The following is a 23,008-nucleotide window of genomic DNA, read 5'->3' on the forward strand; positions in this document are numbered from 1 at the left end:
AGCTGGCCAAAGGCATTTTGCAGAGGACAAAATGGTGCCTCCAGCATTCCTGGCAACAGGCGAGTGTCCTCCATCACACCTGAGGGCAGCCAGGTAATTACCAGGTTGTAGGACAAGCCACATGGCACACACAGCTCTGTCTTCCAACAGAAGGGTACAGCTAGGGGGCTCAGGAACAGCCAGGAGCTGCTCCCCAACATTTGCCAGCTGAGGAGATTGTCTGACAGTGCCAAATGGTAGGGCTAGCCCCGAGGCTTCCAAAAAATCTTGAAATCTGATGTTGTAAAATTTTTCTTGCAGATGCAGATCATTGTCACGAGTGTCCAGAAGATCGATACTCACACAGCGACAGAGATAGCTGTGTCCCTAAAACTATAGTCTTCCTCTCCTATGAAGAACTTCTGGGAATTATCTTTGTTTCCTTTTCCCTGTTTTTGTGCCTAATCACAGGTTCAGTTTTAGGAATCTTCATTAAATACCAAAACATTCCAATAGTTAAAGCCAACAACTGAAACCTCACTTACATCCTGCTTGTTTCCCTCCTGTTTTCCTATTTATCCCCTTTCTATTCTTTGGCCAGCCTCAAAAGGTCACCTGCCTCCTTCGCCAAACTGCCTTCAGCATCATCTTCTCAGGTGCTATCTCTTCTGTGCTGGCCAAAACAACTACTGTGGTATTGGCATTCATAGCCACAAAGCCTGGGAAGGGGGTCAGGAAATGGGTGGGAAAGCACTTGGCAAATGCCACTGTCATTTTCCGTTCCATCATTCAGTTTGTTATCTGCATTATCTCTCCCCCCCTTCCCAGAACGAGACATGGATTCACATGTCAGACAGATAATACTGCAATGCAACAAAGGATCCATCGCCATGTTTTACTGTGCACTTGGCTACATGGGTCTTCTGGCTGCCATCTCTTTTGCTGTGGCTTTCTTAGCCAGGAAGCTACCTGGGGGTTTCAATGAAACCAAGTTTATCACCTTAAGCATGCTGGTGTTTTGTAGTGTTTGGGTGTCCTTTGTGCCAACCTACTTGAGCACCGAGGGGAAATACATGGTAGCTGTGCAGATCTTCTCCATCTTGGCTTCCAGTGCAGGGCTCCTGGGTTGCATTTTCCTCCCCAAATGCTACATCATTGTATTAAGGCCTGATTTGAATACAAAGGTGGACCTAATGATGAAGAGAAAAGTTTAGGGTTGTGTCGAATGTATAGCTCAGTCAGATTTATACTTTACTTGTATGTTTATATTTTACTTACCATGTTAGCATGGGTCACCCATCTTTCCCCCTTATGAAGGCCCCTGAGATCATGCATTATCATAATGTACCATTGTTTCCAGGGATATTTCTGGTATAGTTTCAAAGTGGACAGCAAGCAGGCTACTGATCTCTGCCAATCTACTTTGTTTTATAAATGAAGATGGAGGGAATTTTCATCACCCCATATGTTCCAATCAAAATGTCACCATCCCCACCTGAAAATGCTGCAGTTTTTGCACTCACTGAAAACTGCAGAACTTCTCTACTCCCACTTCACAAAAGGGAATCCAGAGGGGAAGAAGTTTTCTGTACAGTTTCAGGAAAGATAGTTTATTATTAACACACACTCTCTCTCTGTATAATATTTCTGCTATGGATATGATTTGGGACTATGATCATGATCCCTCTCTGAAGGAAAGGCTGCCTTAACGCGTCCAGTGGTAAGGCTGGCCCTGAGCCTTCCACCCCTTCCAACATTTGCTGCATCCAGAGAGTCAACAGCAGCTTATTAGTGTAGAGGGAAAGTTTAGAGGATTGGGAGAATGAGGCTAGGGGTTCACAAGGAAGGATGCATTCAAATTAGCTTGCAAATAAGCAGTACTTTTCATCCCGTCTGGGCCTTTTTCTGGTCTGTTGGCACCCTTAGTGACAGGGCAATCAGAAAAGATGGGCAAAGGCACTCAGATCCACATAGCCTTTCGTTCTCATGTTCTTGTTTCTTTTTTTAACATAAATTTGCTTTATGAGAAGATACCACACACAACACTGTACGCAAAAACACAAATAACCAAAGGAGAAAACCAAATCACAACATAACCCTTTGAACTTAAAATACATTGGATGGAATTGGGGGGGGGAGTATTTTACTTATCAGTTTAACTATAATCCTTACAAACTATCAAGAGCACAAAACAAATTCATACTTTGCTGGAATAACCCATCCATGTGTCTAATGGGCTATCTAAGACATGAAGGGCATTCAGTAAGGGCTAGGCAAAAGGGTGAGGGGACTCTCAGGTCAGCAATGTAAAAGTGTCTCTCCCTTCACACAAAGGTAGTGTTATGGCAGCAGCAGAAGAAGGAATGAGCCTTCTTTTGAGCTGCCCCAGGGCCCAGGACAGCAGTAGCCACTCAGCCATGCTGGGATATCACCAAGCAGTGTGCCTGCAAGGTAGACCTTTCACAGCAGAGGTTACTCTCCAGGAAGCAGCACCACCCTACCAGTTGGAGCTGCTGCCTTCTACAACACCCCTGAAGAAATGCCAAGGTGAGGCAACATTCTAGCAAGGCAAGCATCTAACAGGTGCAGACTTCTCTCTGCTGTATATATCACCCTCTCCTGGAAGCTATGACTCTTGGAAGACAGGGAATGTGATCTGGCACCTAAGTCAAGTATTTTTACTACCATCCCCAAGTGCAAATTAAGTGACCCCTTCCTGCAGGGACTACACTCCACCCAAGGCCTGAGGAAAAGCCTAACATCACCCTTTTAAGGAATCCAGATCCTTATCCAAACCCTGTTTGGGTGTTCCTCATCGTGTAATTAAGAGCTGCATGAGGAGAGGTGGGAGGGGATGGTGATCCTACTGTAATTCGTAGGGTCTCTTTACACTGTTGCTGTTTTGTGAGAGGGATCCAAGCACCTACTGCTAATGTAGGTTTGCACAATAAAAGGAGATTAAAGTGCTCTGTGCTCTTCACATCAAAAAAGAAATGGAGTTTTGGCAATTAGGAAAGTGACTGGGAAATGTACTGAAAAGTATGGGAAGAACAAATAATTAATGGGAAGATGTGTAAACCTTGTGGGTTGTATCCACTTTCAGTCCTAATCACAGTAGACCCATGGAAATTAATGGACATTGTCAAGTAACTATTTCTTGGTTCACAAAAATGGCCCTGCACTCACACATCTGGGTAAAGAGTCAGTCTGGATGAAAAAAAGTGATTTCCCAAGTTTTCCCACTAATTGGCTGTGAGCTCATCCTTTGCACCTCTGTTATCTCTGGTACGGGCTGCACTTGAAGGCTGTTATGGTGGCTCTCCTCTTTGGAATCACATACCTTTGGGGTGAGATGACACATACACCTTGGACTAGAAGGTTCCAGCCAACTGCCCCCCTGATTGGTCAAGGGATCTCCCTGGCAGTTGCTAGGCCTTTTCTGCAAAAGTGCTTTAGGTTCCTACTTCCCTGCCCCATATCTTGATTCCTGACTTGGATGCTGACACCTGTGAAGATCCTAATGCTACTTGCCAGGTCAGTGGGGTCAAATGCTGTAAAGTGGTTTGTATTAGAGTAGGCAAGTTAGCATTGTCATTTTACTGTTCTTGTTCTCTAATTTTTCTTAAATGCACTGTGGTATTTCTTAACAACTTTTTATCTCTAAATTTTCACTGGTATGCAGGTTCTTATTTTATGCTGCTACATTTTTAAATAATTATTAATACATCTACCTCCCATAAATCTGTGCCATTTACTGGATAACAGTTTGGTTCTAAGTCCAGTCCTAGCTGTTTGGCTAATGGCTACTGAGTAACTTTTGAGACTTGAGAATCAAGGGACAGAGAGTCTGCTTTTTAGAATCATAGAATCATAGAGTTGGAAGGGGCCTTGTAGGCCATCGAGTCCAACCCCCTGCTCACAGCAGAAAATCCACAGCTAGAGCATCTCCCGCAGATAGCTGTCCAGACTCTGCTTGAAGACATCCAGCGAAGGGGATCCCACCGCCTCCCTAGGCAGTCGGTTCCATTGCTGAACCGCCCTTACTGTCAAGAAGTTCCTTCTAATGTCCAATCTGAATCTACGCTCCTGCAACTTAAAACCATTAGACCTAGTCCTACCCTCTGGGGCAGCAGAGAATAAATCTGTACCCTCCTCTATGTGACAGCCCTTCAGGTACTTAAAGAGTGCAATCATGTCCACCCCTCAGCCTTCTCTTCACCAGACTGAACATGCCAAGTTCCTTCAACCTTTCCTCATAAGACTTGTTCTCCATACTGGCTATCATCCTCGTCGCCCTCTTCTGGACCCGCTCTAACTTGTCTATATCTTTCTTAAAATGAGGCGCCCAGAACTGAACGCAGTATTCCTGATGAGGCCTGACCAATGCAGAATATAGTGGGACTATTACTTCCCTCGACCTAGAAACTATAGCTCTGTTTATGCAGCCCAAAATCGCATTTGTCTTTTTTGCCACAGCATCACACTGCTGGGTCATGTTCAACTTGCGATCCACTACAATTCCAAGGTCCTTCTCACACGCACTACTGCTAAGCCGGGTATTTCCCATCCTGTACCCGTGCATTTTGTTTTTGTGGCCTAAATGCGGAATCCTGCATTTGTCTTTATTGAATGTCATTTTATTAATTTCAGCCCAATTTTCTAGTTTATCCAGGTCCCTTTGGATTTTATTCCTGTCTTCCATTGTGTTAGCTATCCCTCCCAGTTTTGTATCATCCGCAAACTTCATAAGGCTTCCCTCCACCCCATCGTCTAAATCAATGATAAAAATGTTGAAGAGTATCGGCCCCAGGACAGAACCTTGTGGCACTCCACTCGAGACCTCCTTCCAGTCCGAAGCAGAGCCGCTGACGACCACTCTTTGAGTATGGTTTTCCAACCAGTTGTGAATCCACCTGACAGTATTTCCACGTAGTCCGCATTTGACTAGTTTGCTAATCAAAAGGTCGTGGGGGACTTTGTCAAACGCTTTGCTGAAATCTAGATAGATGACATCTACAGCATTTCCACCATCTACTAAGCTAGTGACCCGATCAAAAAAAGAGATGAGATTAGTTTGACAGGATTTTTTCTTGACAAACCCATGCTGGCTCCTACTAATCACAGCATTGTCATCTAGATAGTTGCCAATGGACTCTTTTATTATCCGTTCTAATATCTTTCCCGGTATTGAAGTCAGACTGACCGGCCTGTAATTCCTCGGATCTTCTTTTTTACCCTTTTTAAAGAGCGGGATGATGTTTGCCCATCTCCAATCCTCCGGCACCTCTCCCGTTCTCCAGGATTTCTCAAAGATGATGGCAAGAGGTTCCGAGAGTACATCCGCTAGTTCCTTCAATACTCTGGGATGCAGTTCATGAGGCCCTGGAGATTTGAACTCATTTGGGTTAACTAGGTATTTCCTGACTATCTCCTTATCAATCTCGAACTGCAGTCCCAACCACTTACTGAGATTGCTACCGATGCAAGGTTGCACACTGTTCCCTTTTTGGGAGAAAACAGAGGCAAAATAGGCGTTGAGCAGTTCTGCCTTTTCTTCGTTATCTGTCAACATTTTGCCATCCTCATTGAGCAGCAGTCCCACCGTTTGCTTGGTTTTTCTCTTGCTTCGAACATATCTGAAAAACCCCCTTTTGTTGTTCTTCGCTTCCCTCGCCAGCCTCAGCTCATTCTGGGTTTTAGCTTTCCTTACGCTATTCCTGCACGTCCGAGCCGCTCGTCGGTACTCTTCCTTGGTGATGCGTCCTTCCTTCCATTCTTTATACATGCTCTTTTTTACTTTTACCTCCTCCACCAGTCTTCCGTGTAGCCACATTGGCTTTTTCCGATGTCTTCCATTTTTCTTCCTCTTTGGAATTGTTTGCGATTGCGCTTTTTGTAATATGTTCTTCATGAACTCCCACGCGTCTTGGGCTCCTTTTTTCTTTAGTCTATCTAGCCACGGGATCCTACCCATCATTTCCCTGAGCTTGCTAAAATCGGCTTTCCTGAAATCCAAGGTCTATGTTTGACTATATTCTTCTTTGGCTTTCCCCAGAATCACGAATTCCAGCATTATGTGGTCACTTTCCCCCAAGGTACCGACCGCTTTAATTCCCGTGACCAATTCGTCCGTGTTAGTTAAGATCAGGTCCAGGATTGCCGATCCCCTTGTTCCTTCTTCTACTTTTTGAAAGAGGAAATTATCAGCAAGGCCCATCAGGAATTTGTTGGAGGCTTTGTGCTTCGCAGAGTTTGTCTCCCAGCAGATATCCGAGTAGTTGAAGTCCCCCATCACTACTACTTCTTGCCTCCTTGAGATTTCGGAGATTTGTTTGAGAAAGGCCTCGTCTACCACCTCTTCCTGGCCAGGGGGTCTGTAGTAGACACCTACTACCATGTCGGTTTTAATTGTTTCTCCATTTATTTTTACCCAAATTGTCTCTACCTGACCCCTTTGTTCGCTCTCTTGGATTTCCATAGAGGTGTATTTGTCTTTGACGTATAACGCTACTCCCCCTCCTTTTCTGTTGCTTCTATTCTTTCTGTAGAGTTTATATCCTTGAATGGCTATATTCCAATCATGGGAGTCATCCCACCAAGTTTCTGTTATCCCTATGAAGTCATATTTGCCTTGATGCACTAAGACTTCAAGCTCCCCTTGCTTGTTTCCCAAGCTCCGCGCGTTGGTATATAGACAGCAGAAGTCTCTTTTGTCCCGATTGGATTCCTCCGTTAATATACCGTGAGCTTTGCCGTGCATCCCTTTCTCCCTCCCAGTGTCTGCTGTACCCTTCAAATCATTGCATTTACAACCTGCTGTCTTTGGATCGGTATTTAAGCTATCATCTCCATCCCCCAGAGGCTTTAGTTTAAAGCCCTCTTGATGAGTTTTGCCATACTTCTGCCAAAGAGATTCTTCCCAGTCCTCGTGAGGTGCAGCCCATCTCCTGCCAACAGTCCCCCCTCCAAGAAGCTTAGACCATGGTCCCAGAATCCAAACCTTTCCCGTTGACACCATCTGCATAACCAGTCGTTGACCTGCAGTATCTTCCTTTCCCTTTGTAGTCCTCTATCCTTCACGGGAAGAATTGACGAGAAGACCACCTGCGCCCCCAAATGCTTGACCTTCCTACCCAGAGCCTCATAGTCCGAGATGATCAGTTCCAAGGTGTTTCTGGCCGTGTCGTTTGTGCCCACATGGATGAGGAGAAAGGGGTACCTATCTTGTTTCCCAATGAGCCTCGGCAGGTTGTCAGCGACGTTCCGGATGCGCACCCCAGGGAGACAACAGACTTCCCGATTCATTTTGTCCGGCTGGCATACCGGCGCCTCTACCCCCCTGAGCAACGAGTCTCCAACCACCAGCACCCTCCTCTTTTTGCCGTGAGCGGTGGTTGCATCAGCCTCCTTCTTCTGGGATGTAGAGTCTTCCTTTGCAGTCAGTGTCTCTTGATGCAGTTGAGTTTGTTGAGGCTCTTCAGGAGTGCTGTCTGCCAAGAGATGCTGAAAGCCATTTGTTAGTTGCAGCAGTTCTGACTCCCTCCTGTTTTTCCTTGCCCTTACAGTGACAGTCCTCCACGGGGATTTGTAGCTGTTGCAGTCCTGTTCTTCCTTGTCACTTTCTTCCTGTACTTTGTGTCGCTCCCTTAATTCCTCTTGTGTTCTATCGAGGAAGTCCTCATCTTCTCTGATAAGTCGCAGGGTGTCTATGCATTGCTGCAGCCCCCTGACCTTTTCTTCTAGGAGCGCCACCAATCTGCACTTGCTGCAAGTGTAATCGCATCTGGTTTCCGTTAAGAGGACGAACATAGCACACATGTTGCAGGTGACAACAACTGTTTGATCCTTCTCCATTTTTTTTAAATTCTCTTGGTCAGCTGCCTCCCAAGTCTCTCAGGTCTTTCAGGGTCAGGAATCCCGAGTCCCTTCTCCTCGCAGTGAGTGCCGCCGAGCCTGATGGGAAAGAAAGTATGCAGATGAGCTGCTTACCTCACCAGAGCTCCGCCTCCTCTCTTGGTCAGCTGCCTCCCAAGTCTCTCAGGTCTTTCAGGGTCAGGAATCCCGAGTCCCTTCTCCCTCGCAGTGAGTGCCGCCGAGCCTCCCAGAGCTCCGCCTCCTCTCTTGGTCAGCTGCCTCCCAAGTCTCTCAGGTCTTTCAGGGTCAGGAATCTCGAGTCCCTTCTCGCTCGCAGTGAGTGCCGCCGAGCCTCACCAGAGCTCCGCCTCCTCTCTTGGTCAGCTGCACCTCCTCTCTTGGTTAGCTCTTGTTCCAGTGAATCTCAACATTACAGGGTTGGTTTTACCCTGGTTGTTTGGCATCTGCTACACCAACAAGGACATTGGCTCCTAGTCTGGGACCTGTGGACCTTGACTGGCATGACTAATTTAGGTCCATTAATTTCAGTGGGTTTATTCTCAGTAATTCTTCAGTGAATACAACTCTGAGCAAGCAAAAAAGGATGAAGGCTTGTTGTCATATAACAGCCCTGCAAACAAATGAGAACAAATGCCCAAGAAAAACTTAACATAATTTAACTTCTGCATAGGCTTTGTGCAACCAAAAATGGAAATGGACTGCCTTCAAGTCAATCCCGACTTATGGCTACCCTATGAATAGGGTTTTCATGGTAAGCGGTATGCAGAGGGGGTTTACCATTGCCTCCCTCTGAGGCTAGTCCTCCCCAGCTGGCTAGGACCTGCCACAGCTGCACAAGCCAGCCCCTTCCTTGTCTGCAACTGCCAGCTGGGGGGCAACTGGGCTCCTTGGGACTATGCAGCTTGCCCACAGCTGCACAGGTGGCGGGGCACGTAACCCCTGAGCCACTCACTGTGAGGTGATCTTTAGCTGGCCCTTGACACCCAAGAGACACAAGCGGAGATTTGAACTCACAAACTCCCAGCCAGGCTCTCCTCCCCACTGTGCTATACCAGCAAAGCAGGCTGCATGTACAATAAATGGGTTAATGACATGAGGGGGAAGGTCTGAATCGGATTCTACCTGTGGTGGATTCATGTCAGTGGAGCAGTGGAATCTGCTGTGGGTTTCCCTCCAAACTTTCAAGAAACTGGCCAAGGTTTGCCTGTCCAGGTGATGTATGAACATACGTAAAAATCATGTTCCTGGCTCTTCTGAGCAATTGTTCCACTAAACTGAAGTGGGGAAGAGGTGGCTTCCCATTGTTCTTAGACTTCAATGCCCATCAGCCTCAGACAACCTGACCAATAGTCAGGGATGATGAGAGTTGTAGCCCAGCAGCATCTGAAGGACCACAGGTTGCCTGTACCCTCACTAAACATTAGTCCAAGTTCACTGCCCTTTCAACTTTTGCAAACATGTTTTCTCCTGCTCTGCACCAGTGCCGCAAAGAGAGTGTACCAAGAGGTGCTGTTATGTTCCCTACAATTATCAAAATCATTGTGATCTTGTGTTCCTGTGGCCAAAGTCCCATAGGGTGTATTTTTATGGAGGTCACTTTTAATATCAGTAACAATAGTAATCATTGGAACCCAGATTCACTGATAATTCCTTGTTCCAAATCTGAAAAGAGAGCAACATAAATGAACTTCCTGGGCTAATAAGGATGAGGGCTGGGATTTAGAAAATCAGAGGTGGTCTGCCAGTCAGATGTTTGACTGCATCTCTGTTAGCGCTGAAGCCCGGCTTGGCTCTTCCTCTGTGAAGTCAGATGCAGGATGAGGCTTGCAAGGCTGCTGCATTTCTTTCCTGGCAGATATCACTGCCAGTGCACTGACCAGCTATATAATAAAGCCCATTGAAGGAAGGTAATTCTTGCTTGCCTATTCCTAAAATGATCCTGCTGCTACTATCGTTTCATTTGCTCTTTGGGATAGCAATGAATGAAGATCTCTCAAGCCCACAAATGTCTCTAAATAATTATTATAGTCCAGGAGATTATCTCATTACTGGAGTTATACCAGTGAAGACAGCTAAGTATCCAGAATATGCTTTCTTGTCTGACCCTGCCCATGACTCCCTCATGTAAGTATTACTTGCTATTCATGTTTGTTCTCAGCCAATTCTGATCTTCCCTAAAAAAAAGAAACTACAGTATATTCTTTCTGACTGAGTGAGCAGCAGATTCTTCTGCATTCTGAAAAATGATTTGCAAGATGACTGGGAAAGTGGAGGATTCACGTGGAGATATGAATGAGATATGCCTTTATGGTCTTTCTTTTCTGGTGACAAACATGGTTTTCAGACATCTAAGTGTCAATCCTTTTGTAATCAAATAACATCATCTGCACAAAACAGTGAGCTATCAGCAGAGCTGGAGGAACCCCAAAGTTTAAAGTACCAAAAACCTTTAGGAAACAAAACTTGAAAGGGAAGGGAGACAAACTGCTGAGTGTGAGCTGAGTTTGCTCAGCAGACACAGGATGCTGTCTGTCTGTTGGGGAGGGGAAATGGAAACTAGGGGTGCTGGTGGAATGTAATGGAGTAGCTAGGAAAAGGGCATGGCTGGCAGGCTGCAATTCTGAACAGGGCACTCCCCCATACTGCAACATGTTGTTGCAGATCCCACCTGTAAACACACTGGTATTTGAAGAGAAGCCACAGAGGCTCCTTAGCCTACAGCTTCCTTGGAAATAAATCCCACTGTGTTCAGAAGAACTTAATTCCTAATAAGTGCACCTAGGATTTCAGTAGTACTGATTTATAGAGGTCAAAATGGAAAGGTTTCTGGGATTAAGATGAACAGAAAGAAAGGACAATGGAACCAATTACCTAGAGAGGCAGTGGGCTCTCTGACACCGGAGGCATTCAAAAAAGAAAAAAGGTTGAATTGCTGGATACTTATCATACAGTGCAAAGAAAGGTGTTTTATATCACCATTATTCCCAGATGGTCTGAAAATTATATTAAATACCCTGAATTGTATCAAATACAGAGTGTATAAAATACAGACTGCTTGTACAAATGCCTGCATACTTGCAGACATCAATGGATTTTTAAAAATTGTCAAATTAACTACTTTTTGGCTGGTAGGATTGCCATATGAAAAAAAATCCTCCAGATAATGTTGTTTGTTTTTATAAATGTCCCCATACAACTTAGAATTAATACTGATTTGAAGAAGGAGCAACGCATGCTAACATTTCTAGGAAACTGACACAGTTGTCATTAACAACATTGCAAACACTAGATGGTAAAGGAGCTCTGTATTTGTATGGCATATTACTTTACATATGTGCATTATTACATATTGCTTGCTGGTTGAAATTTGATTAATCGTAGATGGTTAACTGGAGATATAAGCAAATCATGGTGAATTATAGGACAATATTTCTTTTTATCCCTCAGAAACATTTAACATAGTATTATAATGCATCTGGCAGCTATAATTGCACATGAAAAGTTTTTATATTAGCAACCTGAAACACCTGGGATACATTCAAGTGAGCTTTGACTCCCAAAATATTTGCCAACTTCTTGCATAATAAATCCCAAGTTGTATTGTAGTGCAGTCTGGGAAAGAAAGAAGAAATACAAAATTTTGAAATATTTTAATCCGTTGACATCTTGTCTATTAAATGAATTGGACGGCAACTGAGCAATTGCACTGTATTCCTACTGTCTGTTCAATTGTTGTTGCTGAAAGGTAAGCCGCTTTTATAGCAAACCTGCAGAAAAGACATACACATTGTCTACAATAGTATATTAGTTTGTTTGCTACAATTTTACCCCACTTTTCTGACAATGCATTCAAGGTGGTTCACAGTAATTGTATTCAGGGCCTTTGTTTTAAGCTTTTGTTTTCATAGCTTAAAATTAAGGATGGGGAGAAATTTGATGCAATTCACATATATCAGATTCACATTCAAAAAAATACAAGAACCAAAACACAGGATTCTTCAAAATTTGTGTTTATCCAAATTTTGCAATGCAGTTCACCAACCAAACAATATCTACAAAAATGCATATACTAAAGTTTGCATAAAAATGAATATATTAGCGCTGAACTACATCACAACATTCAAATAAGTGCAAATATCAAAGGATGTGTGTCAGTTTCAGGTTTCATATTGTTTCATAAAGGGAAGGAATATGCAAATGAATGTCTTTTTTTCCCCTAGTAGCCAACCCATTGGGCTCTTACTATTACTGTCAATGGCATTTAAAAAAACCAGAATGTTTTATTAGGTTTATTATATGCACAAACAAAAACAAAAAATTGAAATAAAAATTTAAAAGAAAAAGAAAATTATAAATTCTACAGCCAGACACTTAAATTGTTGCTCCTGGTCTTAATACAACCATGTATACTTTTTGACAATTGAGTAATCTTATTTACACATCTTATAACTAAATCATGTTATTCCGTCTTCTCTTCTCAGGGAAAAATGACCACGTGAACAACAAAAACCAACCGTTAAGATATAGGGATAGTTCAAAGCAGGGGGTCCCAAACGGTGGTTCAAGGACCTCCAGTGGTCCACAAGCTTCATTCAGGTGGTGGATTTCTGTGGATTTGTGGCTGAAGATGGGAGACAGGAAGTCTATTGCATGAAATATTCATATTGAGTTTGCCTTTCTATTGCTTCTTTTATTTCTTATACTGTATTTTATTGTATTACAATTTGAATTCTATGGAATTCAAACTGATACAATAAAATACAATATATAAGAAATAACAGAAACAACCAAAATACAATTACAAATCATACAGCATCTAGCAAATCACAATTGCTACAACAGGCTCTGTTTGAAGGAACTAATTTCAAAGCCATGATCTTGTTATTGTTCTTTTTCTATTGATTTTCGCAGTTTTCAAGGCTGCTGAAGATGGGGGCTAATGCATATCTTTCGGACTTCTACATACAATGTCAGCTCAGTACCATTTTTTATATGAGCAACCCGAAAAGCTGGGGATAGATGAAAATGAGCTTTGACTCCCACAATATTTGTTAACCTCATACATAATCACGTGATGTAGGCAAGTTCAGCTGGGGTCAAGAGAGAAGAAACATGCACACTTTTGAAATATTTTATTGAAATGTTCTTGAATTCTTGATGGTCTATTGCCTGAATTGCTACTGTACCTGAACTCTTGATCTGCATTGTTGTATGTATTATAAGCTGCTTTTGCAGCAATCTTGAAAAAAGGCATATAAATTCTATATAGATTGTTTCCTTGCTACATTTGACACCACATTTCTGCCAACACATTCAATGAGGTTCAGAGTTATTGTATTCAAACGGCACAGTATGAAAGGGAAAATTAACGGGATGGAAAGAGGAAAATAAACAAAATAAGGTATGATGGCCACTGCAGGAGGCAGTTCTAGCAGGGGAGGAGCCAAATGGCAATGGGTCCTAGAGAGGGCAGGACTTTCCCTTCGTGCTCTGAGACATTGACAAGATGGACCTCTGATCGAAAGTCAGGAATATACATGTTTTTAAGACTTTTTCCCAACTAGCCAACCCACTGGGATCTTAATGTCACTGGCATTTTGAATAGGAAAAGCAGGATTTGGACACATTTTTTTTAACCTGGTCAATATTCCACTTGCTTTTCATTTCAGGATATGGGAGATGAACTACCAGCATGTCCTAGCCATCTTGTTTGCCATTAAAGAGATCAGTGAAAATCCCAAGCTCTTACCCAATATCACCCTCGGCTACAACATCTATGAAAACTGTTTCAGTGTCAGGATAACCTGTGAAGCCACAGCACATCTCCTCTCCACTGGACATTGGATGGTCCCTAATTTCAAGTGTGGAAGGCAAGAAAAGCTCCTGGCTGTTATTCAAGGAGGGGACTTTGAAACCTTTTTTCTGATGGCAACTATGCTAGATGTGTACAAGGTCCCTCAGGTATGGAGAACAATAGGGATTGGAATGAGCACATCTCAGGCCAAACGTTTGTAATTGAAACTGGGTCATGGGGATTGAAAAAGGTGTAACCTTTCTCTCAGTTTGGGAGTTTTCTGTTAATAATGTGCCTCAGGAAGAGTTGTGATAACCATGTGAACTCACAGTATTTGCCTTTTGTGGCTCTGCACCACAAGGGGCAAGATGAAACCTATCTAAAAGAAACTTTAAACTCTCATCAGAAAGACTTCACATTGTTCTCCTTCCCTGAAGCCCACAAGGGACCAAGCAATTCAAAGGTATGGGAGACAATTGGAGGGGCAGGATGAGGAGCAGTGATGTTCTGGAAGGCACTGCTGGCTGATGTCCATTAGAACTATTGGGCAGCAGGTAGAGAGCCCAACGGTAGGTGGAGGCAGAGCCAACAAATTATAGCTTTGTCCTCATCATTCTCCCTGCTGAGTTCTACAAGGCCAACACTGAGACTGAGATTAAGGAAGTTGCCAGGCAGTGTTATATTTAAGTGTTATACACACACACACACGTCTGGTTTTAAGTAAGGAGGCAGGCAAGTGAGGGCTGGCTGAGAGCAGACTGAAGTTGGTGGGCAGTGCCCTGGTAACCCTAATGGACCAACCTCCACTGTTGAAGGTTAATCCAAGAGAATGAGATTTTTATCAGAGCAGGAGTAAAGATGCCATTGCCAGAGTATCAGGGTAATTGATAAAACTGTCCCTGCTGTGGCAGGTGAATGAGGAGATAAGGAGGATTTCCTGTTTGTTTGTGACAGATTAGCATAAAGGAAGTCAGAGAATGTGGAAAATAATCCATCAAGGCTGGATACTGTTTCTTTGAGGGAGTTCCTGTTTCAGGTTAGCAGTTTGAACAGGAATACTTCTTTGCAAAAGCTCTTGCATTTCTAATTAAAATCTAAAGCTTGTATTTCAGCTGATGGAAAATCTCATGTTAAATTTCAATTTGTTTTACAATATTAGCTTGTTTTAAACTGTTTTTCATGTTGTAACTCACTCTGGGACCTTATAGTGAAAGGTGGGTAATAAATCAGATAAACAACTTATGCAGTCAGAAGTCAACAAGCACCACTTGGTTCAATAGATCTTATGTGTAGTACGATTCTGTCAGAATGTTAAAGTAGTCAACTCCAATAAAAGATGAGAAATCTGGTAATAATTTCCATGGCAATGGTAAAATGAAGCCCAGTTTCAGGAAATGAAAAAAAAGTGGAAAATAGAACAACAGGATTTCAGTTTGGAAATGTTTATACCACAACGTTGAAATATTTGTATTTTGAGACAGTTCTGCAAGGGAGCCAAACGTACAATAATTGCACAAAAAGTCAGCAATCCCAAATGCATTTACCAGGGATGCTGAGAGTAAGTCCCAGCTGAGTGGAACATACATGTGAGTAGATATGTACAGAATTGTGCTGTTAAGCAGAAGCTATTTTAGGCTAGCTATGTCTGTGCATTGTTTCCAGCACTGTGCATTGATGCCTTTTTCTTTGTTTTTACTAGCTGTCTTATGGTTTTGTCAACCACATTCTGAGTGACAAAACTCCATTCCCCTCTTCCTACTGGATGAGTCCCAAGGCAACTCTGCAGTACAAGGGAATACTTAAGTTGCTGCAGTATTTTGGGTGGACGTGGGTCGGTCTCATTGCTCCAGACAATGATGGTGGAGAACTCTTTGTGAGAACCTTGAACTCAACATTCATCAGAAGTGATATTTGTGTAGCCTTCACATACGGGATCCCACAAGTATTTTCTCTTGACATTAATGTTCTAAAACAAACACTTTTAAGCTGTTTAACACATCTTACACAGAGGAAAGCCAATGTGATGATCTGTTATGGGGACTCTGATTCAATGTTACTGTTGCCATATGGACTAAATGAAATTGAAAGAATAAATAATGCCTCTATAGGGAAAGTTTGGATCTCCACAGCTTTGTGGGGCTTCACCTCAAGCACGTTTTTTACATACTGGAATATCAAATTCTTCCATGGGTCATTGGCCTTCAGCATTCAAACAAATAAGAGGTCCAAATCCCAGGACCTTTTCTTGACTCAAGATGAATATTCCCTTGATTCTGTTCGGTCAGAAACATTTGACTGCGCTCATTCAAACCACAGATGGTCAAGGAAAACCTGGAAAAGATGCAGGGAGAGGGGAAAGCTGGAAGGTCTTCCCCCAGCTTGGCTTGGGAAAGGGATGTCTGCTGAGAGTGACAATGTTTATCGTGCTGTCTATGTTGTGGCACATGCCTTCCATGCTCTGATCACATCCATATCTAGCCGCATGAAGACTGCAGAAGAAGGCAGACTGGACCTTCTGAACATAGAGCCATGGCAGGTAAGAAAGAGTGAGAGAGAGAAGGAGAGAAATGACATGTGGTCCCTAGCTTTGTATAAATATGTATGGGTCATTGTAGGGGACAGCTGCAGGGCCACTAACATCGCACCTGCATCAGGTCCCACAAACCCTCTTGGTGACCCTGCAAAGCTGACTATGGGGGGGCACTGTGATGCGTCCTTCCCTGGCTCTCCCTGTCAGGTTCCTACCTGCTCGTGGTTACTGCCTGTCTCTAGGCACCACCAGGGACTCCACCAGTCCGGACCGCACTCTCTTATGGTTTACCTATCCGCTCTAGCACAGATCTCAACAGATCCCCCTGCTAGGCAACCACCAGTAATGTCCCAATACTAGTATTCCCAGAGACTCTGAATACTGGTATTGTTATTCTCTTCACCGCTGCCACCATTTGTTACAGTTCCCCTTCAGCCTTGGTCATTACCTTACCCTCCCTTCTGGTCTGTGAAACTCCAGCCAAGGATCAGGCCTTTGGTAAACCAAATTAAGTATTTATTAAAGATAACAAAGCTAACAAGATTAACAAGATTTCTTCTTAAGGCACATAAGCATATGGTTTTACTCAATACTAATCCGAACTCCACCTCCCTCCTGGTAAACAACTCTCTAAACCCCACCAAGCAATCCACTCTTTCTCTTCTCCCCCCCAGATTCCACTCTCACTCTTCCTTTTATACATTCAGCCATTTTAAACACTCAGCCAATCATCTCGCATTCTACTGCCCATTCACTCCCCCTCTTTCACTCCACTTACCATGTATCTTCTAAAACAACAACACTTACCATATATACATTAATATAGGAACATCACAGGCACCAAAGGCACTCCTTACCCAGGGCACTATCCTAGGACCATCCCTGTCTTCTAGTCAGGTACTCGAAGACCAGAAACACTCAGCCAATCATCAAGCATTCTATTGCCCATTCACTCCCCCTCCTCTTTCACTACTTACCATGTATACTCTAAACAACCAGCACTTACCATATATACACTAATATATAGGAACATCACAGCTTCCTCCAATGAATCCTGGGAATTCTAGTTTTTAGAGGGTGCTGAATGCTCTTAGGAGACTCCTGTTCCCCTCAGTGTTACAATTCCAAGAATTTCCTGGGAAGATGGGTTGATTGTTAAACCACTCTGGTTTAACCATTTTAGTGTTTAATGTGTAATAATAAATTACACCACAGTGTTGACAAGCAACTTCATAGGGGAGGTAGAAAATTGGGAGGGGCAACATCTCCATTTTTTTCAGTAGGAAGGAAGCCTAATTTATTTCAAGGAAGTTACTTCTAAGTAAAATATGTGAAAGTCTGACAATTGTATTTTATACTGTAAACACAGCACACATGGGGACTGAATGAAGTAAGTGAGCATGGAAGAAAGACACAAATGCTTACTAGTGCTTCAACAAACATACCCCGGTGTTCAGTATACAGCCAGGCTAATTTCCTACACAGTCACTCCTGCATCCTACGCATTAAGAGCAAAAAATGAGCTGCTCCTGGTTTTCCTGCTGCTCTGGGAGGCCCCCTCCAGTATCCTGGCTCGGGGCAGTCAGCTGACAGCTTGTGGTGAGCCCACATTAATGTTTTTAATATGAGTTTATGCAAGCCACTCCTGTTGGAAGAGACTCAGGTAAATCTCTTCAGCAGGGAAGATGCAGGAAAGGCCTTGCATTCCTTTCTTCTGATTGCTTAAGTGACTTAGTATCCTTATAAATGTAGCTGCCTGCTGAAGCCTTGGAATGTTGTCTCCATCAGAAGTCTAAATCAATCACAGTACAGTAAAATATTTCTATATGTCTGGGCAGCAATAGAAATGAGACTGGTCAGGCAGGTGTATCATCGGCCCAGGCCAAATACCCCTGGTTACAGAGTTTGTTGTAAGGAGAAAAGAAAGAGGGATGGCTTTAAGGAAGGATTCTGGGGTAGAGCAAGCAGCCCGTTCTTGTCACAGGAAGGACTCCAGGCCCACCAGGGAAAGAGTTCAAGTAGTGGGTGGGTGGGTAAGTGAACACCACCTAAGATTTGCATGCAAAGTGCCACTGAAAAGTAATTTTTGTGGCAATTACCACAGGGAAAGGTGAAGGAATGGTGAGAGGCCAGGCCTTAAGGGAGGAATCCTTTCTGAGTGGGTAGTGCAGAAGATTAGCAGCAGACCAGAAGCAGAAGACCTGTGAGACTGAGCCCCAAAAACCAAAAAAAAACTCTGCCAGAGGGGGCCTGGAACTTGGAGGAGGTACTCAGGAGAAGGACAATCTGATCTCTATTCCCTTAAAAATGAAGCACATCTATAATTCTGTTTGATCCCAGAGCAAGGAGAAGCTACAGGCAAGAGTAGTAATATGTGCATATAATAATTCTCACATGTGGTCCCTAGCTTTGTATAAATATGTATGGGTCATTGTAGGGGACAGCTGCAGGGCCACTAACATCACACCTGCATCAGGCCCCACAAACCCTCTTGGTGACCCTGCAAAGCTGACTATGGGGGGGGCACCAAAGGCACTCCTTACCCAGGGCACTATCCTAGGACCATCCCTGTCTTCTAGTCAGGTACTCGAAGACCAGAACCATAAAGAGATCACAGTTGCCTGCTCTGAAGTCTTCATGAAGCCATCTGTCACCTACTATCACTTTGACTTGAAACTATCCTAGAGAGCTGCCTTTTGAGACTCTCTCTCCTGGATGGCTTCCCTTGGCTTATACCTTCAGTTGATTGTCTGCTCCCCTTCAAGCTCTTCTCCTTTCCACTGACTCCATTGCACTCCCAAAAGTGATTACCTGCAGCCATATTTACTATGGTTAGAACCCTAAGAACGTAAGTGCCTGCTCCATCAGGCCAACCAGTTGCCCAAGCAGTACCTGAGTGGAAGAGCACTCTCCCCTCTTGCTGTTCCCAACAACTGGTATAATCATCACATTATCCCTGAAATTATGTATTCTCATTGAGCTTTAACAAAGGACCAATCATTTTAAACAGAATACTAAAGGATCTGTCACAGTTTGACACTTTTCAATTATCCTGACCCATGTAAAACCTAGATTCTGCTGTTAACTGCTATAACTGAAAACCCAGCAAGTTGTAATCAAAACATCTCTTTTAAAAACTGTAACAGCCTAGCTGCTTTTTGGCAGACTACCAGCTGAACCCATGTACATGGTATCTGTTCTAGTTTTAGCCAGGAGTACCATGTTCCCCACATGCCACTTCACCCAATTTTCACACCAAGGGTTCACATCATGACACCATTCTTACATGTAAATTTTACCTCATAAAAATCATTTTTTCACACACCTCATCTGTGTGAATCACTCTCTAGATACAGTAAAGTGTGTGGAACTGTAGAACTGAGGAAAGCCGTGGTTTTCATTATATTTCTCCTGAAATCTCCATCATAGATCAGACATTTGTTCTCACATTCAAGGACTGCATCTGTTTCTGCCAAAGAAATGGAAAGCCTGAAGACTGGGAAGGAATTGATCCACTCCAATGCATTTATCCACCCTGTAAATGTTAGCATTTTACCTCTCTTTCTAGCTCCACCCTTTTCTGAGAAGTGTCCGCTTCAACAGTAATACCATGGATGAGGTGCATTTTGATGAAGATGGGGAATTGGTGGCTGACTACGATATTGTGAATTTGGTCACATTTCCCAACCAATCTGCTGTAAGAGTGAAAGTTGGGAATCTGCAGACCCAGACACCATCAGGCCTAGAGCTGACCATTCACGAAGAGGCCATTGTGTGGCCCAATTGGTTTAACCAGGTGAGGAATCTATTCATGTTTTACAAGCTGGTGTAAGATAGAAGCTAAGAGTGTGAGCCTGGAGATCTCCAGTTCAAATTAACAATGAACAAATTAGCAGATCTCAACCTCAGCCTCAACCTCCCGTTTGTTATTTGGACATAATAATGTTGGTCATTGTAAGACATTACTGTGATCAGGTGTAAGATGCACTTTACAGTGCTATGAAGACTAAAAAACATATGGCACACACTTTTATGCCATAATATATTTTATTTTAATTTTTAAAGTAGGGATGGGGAACCTGGTTCAGTTGTTCTGCAACCCATCAGGACAGAACACTACCATCATACTCTGTTCCTACAGACAAATCACAAGCTCCTCAAAATTCAAAACCTCTTTGTTTTCTTGATGCCCATCAGACAAAGCCCCGTTCTGCCTGTACAGAAAGCTGCCAACCTGGATACAGCAAGGTGGTGCCAGAAGGACAGCCAATCTGCTGCTACCATTGTACCCCATGCATGAAAGGGACCATTTCTACTCACACAGGTAAATGTCTTTGAAGAAACAGCAGGCAGTGAGAGATGAAAAGCAGGTTCAGGATGATATGGCCATCTTTGCAAAATTCAGATCCAGAATTTCAAGATGTAGATTTTTCACAACACATTAAAATTTTACACTTCAGTTCCTGTGAATCAATTTCAGGAAAACAATTGGCCTGATGCACTACTTGAGAATATTACCCCAAGGAGGCTCAAGTTATAGCGTGCTTCCCTACTAGTTGCTTGCAGAGAACTTCCGCAGCATAACTTTCACCCAAGCAAACCACTCAGCGTCCTGCTGCCTGTGCAAGCTATTAACCATGATGTACAGTATAGGGCTGTGCACAGCCCCCCCAACCTGGATTGAGTCCTGAATAAATTTGGGGGAGGGGCAAATGTTTAATTAGGGTCATTAAGACATTCAATTAAACATAGGTTGGAAGGGGGGAAGTGATGCTGCGTCTCTCCCTCCCCCTTTTTCCAGCTGGGAGCAGGAGAGTTCAGTCCTACTGGATGCCACTTCAGCATCATCCAGCCAAGCAGATTCCTGTAGCCAGCAGGGCTGAATTCTCTGCCCTCCAGCTAGTGAGAGGAGGACTCACTCCTGCTGGCTGCTGCTTCACAAACACCTTCCCTGCGAGGAAAGTGCTTGTGAAGGAGCACCCTCCAACCAGCAGGACTGAAAACTCCACTCACCTGTTGGTAAAGGGAGGACTGCATTTCCCTATGACTTGAGCTGTGCCCAGATTCTTTGGAAGTGATAGACTCTGGTAGCCTGATACAATTCAAGATTTGTTGGAGATGTTGCTTAGGAATTGCAGTAACAGACAGAAAGTTGAAAAAAATTCCTTTTTCACATTTCAATAGGGAATTCCTTGATAATATTCAAAAATCTTGAAATTTGATTTAGTGAAATGGGTTTTTTTTCTTGCAGATGCAGATCATTGTCATGAGTGTTCACCATATCAATACTCAAACAATGAGAGAGATCAATGCATCCCCAAGACTACAGTCTTTGTTTCCTATGAAGAACCCCTGGGGATTACCTTTGTTGTCTTTGCCCTATTGTTCTGCCTCATCACAGGTTCTGTTTTTGGAATCTTTGTTAAACACCAAAACACTCCAATAGTTAAAGCCAATAACCGAAACCTCACTTACATCCTCCTCATTTCCCTCCTGCTTTCCTTTTCATCCCCCTTTTTATTCATTGGCCAACCTCAAAACGTCACCTGCCTTCTCCGCCGAATAGCCTTCAGCATCATCTTCTCGGTGGCCATCTCTGCTCTGTTGGCCAAAACAATTACTGTGGTGTTGGCATTCATGGCCACAAAGCCTGGGAACAAGGTCAGCAAATGGGTAGGAAAGAATGTGGGAAATGTCATAGTCTTTTTCTGTTCCACCATTCAGTTTGGCATCTGCATTATCTGGATGGTAATATCTCCCCCCTTTCTAGAACTTGACTTTGATTCTCAGGTTGGACAGATAATACTGCAATGCAGCGAAGGGTCCTTCACCATGTTTTACTGTGTCGTGGGCTACATGGTCCTTCTGGGTGCCATTTCATTTATTGTTGCTTTCTTAACCAGGAAGCTACCCAGTGGTTTCAATGAAGCCAAGTTTGTCACCTTCACCATGCTGATAATTTGCAGTTTTGGGGTGTCCTTTGTGCCAATCTATCAGAACACCAAGGGGAAATACATAGCAGTTGCGAAGCTCATAACCATCTTGGCTTTCAGTGCTGGGCTCCTGGGTTGCAATTTCCTTCCCAAATGCTACATCATTGTACTGAGGCCTGATCTGAATACAAAGGAGCACCTAATGATGAAGAGGAAAGTTTAAGGTGATTTCAAGTGCATGTCTCAACCAAATTTCAGAGGCATTATGTGGAGTGAATATTCAGGGTGTATTTAAAAAAAAACACTTTTTACTTACCATGATGAGGCTGTCATTTCCCCAGGAATGCCTTTGAGAACATCCTGCATCTCTACATATTATTGTTCCCAGGGGCAGCTGCCCCATGCTGATCTCTGCCAATGAACTTTATTGTGTTTTATAAGTGAAGAATGAGGGAGCTGGCACCACCTTGTATAAATGCCAGCCAAAAAGATACCATCTCCACCTAAAAGGGTTGCATTTTTGCACCCATTGGAAATAGCAGAACGTTTCCACTCCCCTTCACAGGAAATGCAGTGGGGAGAGTTTTTCAGCACAGCTGTATGAAAGAGAACTGATTCTTCATACACATAAACACCCCCACACACAATATTCTCTGTGTAATATCTGTAGGAATGCCAACATTATCAACAGGGCCAATAATCAACAGGGGAACACACTGACTGACCAAGATGAAATAAAAGGAAGATGGAAGTAATACAATGGAGAACTCTATAAAAGAGATGCCAGGATGACAGATTCATTCATGGAGGAACCGTATGATGAAAAACCAGAAAATGTAGAATGTGAGGTGAAAGCTGCTGTTAAAATACTTGGCAGAAACAAATCACCAGGAACAG

At 43.4% G+C, this 23,008-nt stretch overlaps 1 protein-coding gene across 1 annotated transcript; it reads left to right on the top strand.

Moving 5' to 3' along the window:
* Positions 1–9,832: 9,832 nt before the first annotated feature.
* LOC133378841 (vomeronasal type-2 receptor 26-like) lies at positions 9,833–22,334 on the top strand. The gene is made up of 6 exons (XM_061613455.1): positions 9,833–9,978; positions 13,524–13,815; positions 15,348–16,184; positions 19,747–19,974; positions 20,376–20,502; positions 21,430–22,334. Exons 1-6 carry the CDS (start codon positions 9,833–9,835, stop codon positions 22,332–22,334), a joined length of 2,535 nt encoding a protein of 844 aa, XP_061469439.1.
* Positions 22,335–23,008: the final 674 nt, after the last annotated feature.

The sequence above is a fragment of the Rhineura floridana genome, chromosome 3 (genome assembly GCF_030035675.1).
Source record: "Rhineura floridana isolate rRhiFlo1 chromosome 3, rRhiFlo1.hap2, whole genome shotgun sequence".
NCBI classification, from domain to species: domain Eukaryota; kingdom Metazoa; phylum Chordata; class Lepidosauria; order Squamata; family Rhineuridae; genus Rhineura; species Rhineura floridana.

Coding starts and splice junctions, on each gene's coding strand:
- LOC133378841 (XM_061613455.1), top strand. CDS start 9,833: ATGAATGAAGATCTCTCAAGCCCACAAATGTCTCTAAATAATTATTAT. Junction 19,975..20,375: donor GGCCCAATTGGTTTAACCAG/GTGAGGAATCTA, acceptor GATGCCCATCAG/ACAAAGCCCCGTTCTGCCTG. Junction 20,503..21,429: donor GACCATTTCTACTCACACAG/GTAAATGTCTTT, acceptor TTTTTCTTGCAG/ATGCAGATCATTGTCATGAG.